We start from the raw sequence: 9,572 nt of genomic DNA, 5'->3' as shown, positions 1-9,572 counted from the left end.
GAGGCCCGCGCGTGTGTATGTGGTGCGTGGGGGTATGTGGTGTGTGTGTATGTGGTGGGTGGGAGTGGGGGCTTGGGCGCGTGCTTGTGTAGGCGGGGGAAGGCTTGGGAGGTCGTGGCATTGTTGGCTGGGTGTGTCGGGGAATCTGAGCTCGGGTAAAACCACCGCTAGGTGAATGGTCGTAAATGGATGGTTTAAATCTGGGTGCATGAGATTGTGGATTCAGAGGGTGGTCAAATGCGTGTATCGGGGAAATATGTGGCGGGCGGGGATTGCGGGGCGCGGGGGGGAGGGTTGTCACGGGTCGCATGTGTCAGCTGGCTTGACCCTCATGATCAGGCAGATCAGGCCATTCCGGCAGGCCCTGAATTAATGGCAGACCATAATGACATGCGCGCGCACCATTACAACAACGCACCATTACACCTTACAACAACCCACAAGCTGCCAAAGGGGCAAGTGCAAAAGTTTGCCGGCTCCGCTAACGGGGAACTTGTGTGCGTGTGCGTGTGCCGGAAGGTGAGCGACCGACAGCCTCATTCAATTCCACCGCCTATTGCCATTTTCTGCCTTCCTACGGAATGAGAATGCCCCCTACCTGTAGCCCTACCTGTAGCTCATGTCGTCGTTCGCAGGCTTGATCATGTCGCCGTCAATGTCCGCCTTGGACGCCTTAACAGCTGCCTGTGAGCCATCGCGTGCAGTGCTATCGACACCATCAAAGCAGGATTGAGAGACCGATGCATCGCTCTGGGGGCATGCATCAGGAGGAGCTGTCGGAGATGCAGCTTTAGAGGGTGTCTCACACTGTGCATCGTTTGGCCCTAGACTTAGATGAAGAGCTTCATTTTGTTTTTCCTTTGTCATGTTGCAAGATTAATGCGCTACGCTTTAATGCCGTTCTGTCGGGCGTCCTCAAGTGAAATTAGTTAGATGTTGCATATTCTCCTTTGTTATGTCGAAAACTGTTTCGGACGGCTCCCATGGCAATCTATTGCTAAAGGAGGCTTGCGACCGTATTACTTTTGACCGTCCGGCGTAATACGACCCAAAACTTTTACACCCGGCGTATGGCGTATTGTACGATGCCCGCATTTTATTCGGCGTAATGCAAAAGCTCTGGCGTGTTTCCTATTACAGTATTCAAGCGATGAGGATTAACAAGCGTATTATCTGGACCGGACTTTCTGGCTCAGTCGTCGCAGCATGGGACCCCTTTCCCTCCAGAAGTCCGTATCATTCGTGCCAAACATGGCAAGAACCTCTAGAGCAACAATGACACCAGCAAATGTCACAGCAAAGTAGATTTGCTGCTGATAATTAATGGCGCGTGCCTGCGCCAGCTCCCCAAATTGACTCCCCCGACAGCGTCCCGCTCTGGACGAAAATGCGACTTGGGTTAGCACAAACGGGAGGTACAACTGGAGGCGGGTGGTTGCAGCACGCAAGCGCAACTCTCCTTACCCGGTGGGTTGTATGTGGTCGCAGCGAGAGGGCGAAGTCCAAGAAGTACGGGCTGTCAACCTGCTTGGAGGCGATTTTGCGACGTAAAACCAGGTTTCGAGCTTTTTGCTGATGGTGTCCAGCTGAGCCTTTGACATGCCGACGTCCAGGAATTGCTGCATAGACATTTGCGCCTTGCCGCTCCTTTTAAATGGAAATTTCCCGGGTTGCCTCAGACGTGAAGTTGTCAGAGCCGTGCCCCTGCTGCTTGCCGCTGCACCGCCCGTCGGCAAGCTGGACTCCGCCGAGCCCGGTCGCTATCACTGCACCTCTAATACGATACTCTTGGCAACGGAGAGAGCAATACACGTTCTCAGGGGTAGAACCAAGCTGGTATGGGGCCTGTATGACCATAACGGAAAATTAGTATCGCCAACTTTACGCCACTGATATAATGCCCTATATATCGACCACCTCGCCGGCATATTTGGGCGTCATTGTACTTGGCGTATTACACTGTAATTCGGTCGCAACCCTGAAGCAGCTGAAGGACAGAAGGACGGTGCCATGCTGCGATATCGCGCTTGCCTTGGTCGACTCAGTTTGGATGAGCGGCATGCATTTCCACACATTCCAAACTCTGTTTGTGTGCTGTCTCGCACAGTCGCACTAAAAATACAGTTACCATGAGCTCAGTTCAAGAACTTTGCAACCACCTTGAGTTCATCCAGTCATTGAATAAGCTTTTGAAACGCCGAGTATTTTGAGATTAAAGATTTTTATGCTGCAATCTTTTTTATAAAATTGACCCTTGCCACCTCGCTTCGTTGCTTAAGCAAAACTAGCCCTGCGGCAAAAGTTTTGATGACATTTATAAAATTTTACCAGTAGGAGCTGTTATAATCAATATGCAGATAAGGGAACTTTAAGGTTTTGATCATATTTTATCTCCTAAAGATTTATATCTTTTTTTTAATTTTTTTATTAAATTTTTAAATTAATATTAAATAATTAAAGTCAGTAGGACACTTTCCGGCGGCTGCAGCCAGCTGGCCTTGCCGAATACTTCCCAGTCACGGATTTATGGCGGTTTATTAACCAGCAGGATTTACAACGCCCCTGGATACCGGTACCACATCCTAAGTGTAAAACTGTTGTATCCTGTACGCTTACTGTTAAGCTCTAGGCTCGGTTGCCTAACGGTCAGATGCCGGTCCGTTCAGTTCTAACACTGTTGTTATTAACTAATACCTGTTTGTATCCGCTGTCGTTGATAACAGGTTAAACTAATACTGATATTAGTTATTGGCGGCTTACGACTGCTGCTAGTTCGCCATCCTAATGCCGCACTGCTGCGGAAGTCCATACCGGCGTATGGGCGGGGGCTTTACCTGCGTAAAGCTGGAACCTGCGTTCCTGGTTCGTCTGCTTCACCGGGCGAGAGTAGTTCCTGTGAACTATGGTCAACCGAACATCGCACCGCCCAGTCGTACTGGGAACTTATCGGCGCGAGGCCCAAGTGGTTGCTACAACGACTATTTATTCGTTCCACTTGTCTCAACCGGTATCTTTCGATACCACCATCTATGGTTGTGTCGTCTTAAGGATACTACAAGTTTGGTATCGAGACGGGCTCCTCACGGACCAGTCTCGTATCTGCTTCCGCTCACTCACTGTCAACGTTCACTGAAATGGATCTCACGTCGGCAATGGTGACTTCTCCGGCGTTGGAAGAACCAGGTTCATTAGTTTCGGCAACGCAGTGATTGCCGCCGCGACCATCGAGGGTTGGTGATTAGCTCTGCCCGTAGTATTTTCAGTTTATTAAATCTATATTGTGACTTTTTCTAGACTTGCAGGCCCTTCCGCCGTGGTAGGCACTGCTGCCTCCGCTCCCCCGGCGGTCCAGCGTTTAAGGGAGCTTGTGCACCGCTCCCGTGGTGCATTGCGCTCCTTGGAGGAGTTGCACCACTGCGCTGAAGAGGTTTTGACTTTCGGTAGGATTACCTTTTCTTCCTTGCCTTAGTTCGCGTTTCGGTTCGCGTCGCGATGTTGCCGGCCAACTCCGGAAACGCGCCTTTGCCTGTCGTCGTTGGTGGCCAGCAGGGTACTGTAAATGTTGTTCCCCCTTCCTGGAACACAGCAGACGGGAATAGACGCAATCGGTGGGGTCCGCCTGTTTTAGTCGGTGAGGGTGGTCCTGCACCGACAATTCCTATTTCTGCCCCAGTCGCTCCTGTCAATCCTGCTGCTGCCCCAGTGCCTAACGTAGGGCAGGAGCCCACGCCTGTTGCCGCTGTTCCGCCGCCGCCGTTGCCTGTAGCCTCTTCCGCCCACGGTGCTGGTGGCGCAGAGATGGCTCCTACGGCTGCCGCACTCTTACCGGCTCAGGATGCTGAGGTACTTAGACTTTCCGTTCCAGTACCTAGGTTGAATTTTTCGTCCGATCTTAGATCTCGCGAATTCGGTCGGGCCGCGGCGGAGAGTACGCGCGCATTTGTCAGGGATGCGAAGCAGTACCTTCAGCTCGTTCGGGGTGGCGACCGGGAGCCAGTCCGCTGTCTGTTCATCGCCAATGCTTTGGATGGTGCCGCCAAGGCTTGGTATGATCAGTGGTCGACGGCTCGGACTTCGTTCACGTCCGACGAACTGTTCACCGCGTTACTCGCTCGTTTCGCCCCTGAGATCTTGCCGCGTGATGTGGAAGCGCGTACCGCTCTTGCTAGTTTATCGCACCGCATGCGCTCTGGTGAGTCGGTCTCGGCCTACCAATCACGCTTTGAGGCATTGATCACACCTATCACTGACTTGTCGGAAGGAGATCGGATTTTCTGGTTCCAGCGTGGACTCTCTGAAGAGTTAATTGGGGAATGCGCTACTGATCTTTCTGGAACTCCTTTCACTTCTTACAGCAATCTTTCGCGTTTCGCGCAAGGCGCTGAAATGCGCCTCCTTGCTCGTAGACAAGCTTCCCGTTCTGCACCCCGCGCCAATGCCCTTACCTCGCAGGCCCCGGAGCTGCACCCTGTCGGCACCCCTGCTCAGGCGCCGGTACCCGCCCCTCGCGCCGCCGCAGCTGCCGCTTTTGGACCGGGACGCAGGGAGGGCGGCGCTGTTGCTGCTGCGGGTACCGGTGAGCCTAGGGGGGGCCGCCAGGGCCAGCCCCGGTGGCCTGGGAGGCAGACGGGTTCAGAGGCGGGGCCTTCCTCGGCTGGGACTAAAAACCAGTCGGGTCAGAAGCGTAAACGCGACAACGAGCAGTGGTTAGATAAATTCTGCTGTACGAAGGCCGAGCTTAACGAGCGGAAGAAGCGAAATAAGTGTCTGCGTTGTGGGGGCGGACACCNCACGGCGAGCTGTTCGTTGTGGCCAGAAAACAAGAAGTAGGGAGCTGCCCAGGCTGTGATGGAGGGGATTCCTCCTGGGTTAGAAGTAGAGAACGCGTTGCCGTTGTTCACTGCTAGGCGGGCTGCCAGGGCACTGTTGCCCTCCGTCTTAGCACAGGTTGAACGAGTCATTGGATGAAAGCTTACGTTTGACGCTCATTCCGTGAAGGGGGACTTTGACGATCTGTGTAATCTGCTTGTGCCGCGTCCTCAGTCTCTCTCCGCTAACGACCTGCGCGGCCATACGGTTCTCTTCCTCCCCTCTTCTGTTTCTGAGTTGCAGAAGCAGCTGTCTGTGTATCACATCTGCAAGCGTCAGCATTCGGAAATTGCAGCGTGTATCCTTACCCCGTCATACTCTGCACGGAGGGTTTCGGCTCTGCTGGCCGGGATGCAGCGCGTTTTGCAATTTAGTCCAGGAACACTGTTGTTCAACTGGCTCGATCTGGAGGGCCGGCCTGTGCCGCATCCTGGGTTGCCGTACACGTTCGATGTTTGGTACGATCCCCCGCAACATGCTGGTGCTGCGCCTGACACTTTACCTCGCCTTTCAGCCTCATCGCTCTTGCCTCAATCTGCTGCTCTGCCAGGTGGAAAGGTGCCTCTGATCCAAGTCCGCGTCGTCAACTGTTCTCTGCTTGCGCTTGCTGATTCTGGCGCCAGCGACGACTTTATTTCTCACTCTGAGGTGAAGCGACTTGGTATTACACCTAGTACCTGTGCTTGGTCACATGTTACGCTCGCGAACGGGGATAAACAGGCTATCGTGGGTCGGGTTACACTACGGTTGTCCATTGGCCCTTTGCGTCTAACCGTGCACCCGTACGCGTTGCCTGAGCTGCCTGCGCCGGTCACGTACATCATAGGGTCCTCTACGTTCTCGCGGTTCGGGGGCGTCCTTAGTTTCGAGTCGCGCACTCTGCAGTTGCGAAAAGGGACTCTTGTTTATAAGGCGCCTTTCGTTGTCGCGGAGCGTGATTCCTCCGAACAGGGTACCTCGCAGTCGGAACCGCAAGTTCATTACGCCGTGGCCGCGCTCTGTCAACATGCCACACCTGAACCCATAGGTCGGAAAGCTGCAGTCCGACTTATTCGTAAAGGGGCGCATGGTCTGTTAGTTCGGCCTAAGCTACAATTGAACTCTGCCGTTGCCGCTACTGACCCATCGGACCCTGAGCTGCAATCCCTGTTGAACGAGTTTTCCGACGTTTTTCCGGAGATCCCAGGCATCCCTCCTGTTCGGCCTGTCGATCACACGATTCCCTTGACTCCGGGCGCGACTCCTGTGACTCGTCCCATGTACCGTCTGAGCCCTCTGGAACTCGACGAAGTCAAGCGCCAGGTTACCGACTTGCTAAAGAAGGGTATGATCCGTCCTAGCACTTCTCCCTATTCGGCCCCAATCCTGTTCGTGGGTAAGAAAGATGGTAGCCTCCGCATGTGCATTGACTACCGGGGATTGAATGCAGCGACGGTTAAGAATCGCTACCCTCTCCCGCGCGTTGACGACCTGCTTGACAAGCTGCGCGGTTCGGCCTTCTTTAGCTCGATTGACCTCCAGCAGGGGTACAACCAGATTCGTATTTCCGAGTCCGATATTCCAAAAACCGCGTTTCGCACCCCGTTTGGTCACTTTGAGTACACGGTCATTAGTTTCGGTTTAACTAACGCTCCTGCCACCTTCCAAGCCGTTATGGATCGTATTTTTCGGCCGTATATTGACAAATTCCTAATCGTCTACCTGGACGACATCCTGGTATTTTCTAAGACGCGCGAGGAGCACCTGCAGCACTTGCGCTCAGTCCTCCAGGTACTACGGCAAGAAAAGTTTTACGCCAAACTGTCCAAGTGCCATTGGGCGCAACCCCAGGTGGAGTACCTTGGCCACATCGTCTCTGCCGACGGTGTTCGGATGGATCCCCGTAAAACTGCTGCTGTACGGGACTGGCCAGCGCCCACCTCTCTGCAGGAACTTCGTAAGTTCCTGGGGTTGACGAACTATTTTCGTAAGTTTATTGCGCGCTATTCTGTAATAGCTGCGCCCCTGACCAACCTGACTCGTAAGGGTGCGTTTTCGTCGCCTGCCGCGTGGACAGCTGAGTGCCAGCAGGCGTTTGACGTGTTAAAGCGTGCGGTCGCCGACGACCTTATCCTGCGTTTTCCCGATTACTCGTTACCGTTCCGTGTCGAGGTAGTGACTGACGCTTCTCTTTACGGATCCGGTGCTGTTCTGTTGCAGCAAGGCCGTCCTGTGGCCTTCACGAGTAGGAAGTTTTCGGGTGCTGAAACCCGTTACACCACGGGGGAACAGGAATTGCTCGCTGTCCTACACGCGCTGAAAGAGTGGTGATGTTATCTTGAAGGCAGGGCCTTCACGCTTAAGACGGACCATAAGCCCCTTACGTTTCTCCAGGGTGTGCCTTCGTTAAACCGCTGGCAGGCTAGGTGGATGGAGTACTTAGCGCGGTTTAACTTCGACTGGGAGTACCTGTCGGGCTCTTTGAATGTGGCTGACGCTCTCAGTAGGCACCCTTCACTACACGCAGCCATCCTGTGTGTCGCGACGCGCCGCTCCGCATCAGTGGACCTGTCGGTTTCACCCTCCGGTTTGTCCTTGCGGATTAAGGCTGCCATCGCTACTGACCCTTGGTTTGCTGACAAACATAACACGGGTCACCTGCTGCTGCAAGACGGTCTCTGGCTTCGCAGGGAGGGCTCCTATCGGCAAATTGTCGTCCCTAACGATGATTCCCTGCGTCGTGAGCTCCTATCTCGCTTTCATGATGGACCGTTAGCAGGGCACCCTGGCTGCACGCGGATGGTCGAAATCCTTCGTCGTTCTTTCTGGTGGCCTCGGATGGCTAAAGACGCGGAGAATTACGTTCTGTCCTGCGATTTGTGCCAGCGCAACAAGTCTGCTTCGGGTAAGTCTCATGGACTGCTACAGCCTTTGCCTGTCCCTGGGGCTCCTTGGGAGAGCGTGTCCATGGACTTCGTTGTTGCGCTGCCCAAAACTGAGGGGGGATATGACGCGGTGCTGGTGATGGTTGATCGCCTGACGAAAATGGTCCACCTTGCACCCACCACGTCATCCTGCACTGCAGAGCACACCGCACGTCTGTTCTTTGACAACGTTGTGCGCCTGCATGGCGTTCCCAAGGCTGTCGTGACTGATCGCGGTAGCCAGTTTACTAGTAAATTTTGGGACGCCCTGGGGAAATTGGTAGGCATGCGGGTGAATCTTTCTACTGCTTACCACCCCCAGTCTGACGGTCAGACCGAGCGTACCAATAGGACCCTAGGCGACATGCTGCGTAACTTCGCGGGTCGTACGCCTTCTGTTTGGGACACCTATCTTACTGCGGCGGAGTTTGCTATCAATAACGCCGTTAATCGTTCGACTGGCCAAAGCCCGTTCTTTCTGAATTACGGGTACAATCCTGTTCTGCCTGTGTGGCGTGAACTTGATATTAATGTACCCGCGGCTAAGATCTTTGCCAAGTCGTTCGTGTCCCGTCTGACCGAGGCTAAGGCCTGCCTGGACTCAGCTCAACAGCGTACTGCCGACTACTACAACAAGTCAAAGCGAGACGTCACCTTCACCAAGGGCCAGCTGGTCATGCTAAGCTTAGCAACTCGGGGAACGACTTGGTCATGGATGTGGTCATGCAGGGGGTTTCCTGTCATAGATCTGGTCATGTTGCCTCATGACCACTCATGAGGCCTCATGACCGGTCATGTTACCGGTCATGAGGCAGAGTCATGGTCATGACAGTTGTCATGCTCCTTGTGCAGCATGACGGATCATGAATTGCCACTCATCTATGTAAATTCAGTCATGTTCCCAATGGTCATATGCTGGCTATGTGTTCATGTTTTGTTCCTTTCTAAAAAGTGACAATTATATGCCATATGGACTCCCGAATCCCCTCTGAAATGCTGCATAGTATATTACCTCTATAACAATGTGCACAATGTACTATACAGCATCCCTGCCGGGATTCTGGAGTGCACTTGAATTACCTTCGTTTCAGCCACTTGCAGTGACTTGATATGCATTCAGGCGCGGCCGTAAACAAAGCCCTTAGGCTTAGCTGCACTTATCCAACGCAATGATCAGTATATGCCAGCTAGCAGGGCAACTTCCTTTTGGCCTGTTGCCAAGCCTTACTCGGTCAGCTCCCTTACACCCTGTTGTTAATTTGAAAGCATATGTTACATATGTTATGGTCTGGTCTGGGTTGACACTACTATGTTATGTTAGGGAGGCCCTATGGCAGTCCGGAGACGTGTAACTCGTCAGGCTCAGTAGCTACGGGGCAGTTGTCTGGACAGGTTACTCGCCAGCTAGAAGCTTGGTAAATGTGCAACCTTGAAAGTGTCATAATTATGCACAGATATGCGCGCTGAGTGTGTGAAATGTTATGACGAGGTTAGTTAAAATGTTTGCCATCCAATTTGAGTGTGGGGAGGCATTATTTGTCCTGACGATTTGCTCTCTACCTACGGCCATTTGGCAGTCCAGAGACGTGTAGCGCCCAAGGCTCAGCAGCTACGGGACAGTTGTCTGGACGAGGTTATTTTTGACGTGCAGTCCCGAAAGCACATAGGGAAGCATGAATATAGCCGTTGAATTCATCATAAGTGAAATTTAGGTTACTTCCGGTGTTTGCCACCTGTATTGGTGCTCCGATGTAACATGACAATTGGTAGTCATGGTCATGGCGCAAAGGAACGCCGATG

The 9,572-nt window shown here is 53.2% G+C and overlaps 1 protein-coding gene across 1 annotated transcript in view; it reads right to left on the bottom strand.

Annotated features, from left to right (window-relative positions):
- Window positions 1-1,908, bottom strand: part of VOLCADRAFT_105585 (uncharacterized protein) — a gene marked incomplete at its 3' end in the record, with an annotated part of 22,331 nt that extends 20,423 nt beyond the window's left edge. The window contains exons 1-4 of the mRNA XM_002952481.1: window positions 1,465-1,908; window positions 611-748; window positions 419-492; window positions 166-200 (exon numbers count right to left, since the gene is read on the bottom strand). Coding sequence (XP_002952527.1) covers window positions 166-200; window positions 419-492; window positions 611-748; window positions 1,465-1,631 — 414 coding nt within the window. The 5' untranslated portion in view covers window positions 1,632-1,908. The remainder of the gene's footprint in view (window positions 1-165; window positions 201-418; window positions 493-610; window positions 749-1,464) is intronic.
- Between the last annotated feature and the right edge of the window lie 7,664 nt (window positions 1,909-9,572).

Source organism: Volvox carteri (genome assembly GCF_000143455.1).
Source record: "Volvox carteri f. nagariensis unplaced genomic scaffold VOLCAscaffold_30, whole genome shotgun sequence".
Lineage (NCBI taxonomy): Eukaryota > Viridiplantae > Chlorophyta > Chlorophyceae > Chlamydomonadales > Volvocaceae > Volvox > Volvox carteri.
Note: the sequence above shows the minus strand (reverse complement) of the source record. Positions and strands in the feature narration are given on the sequence as shown.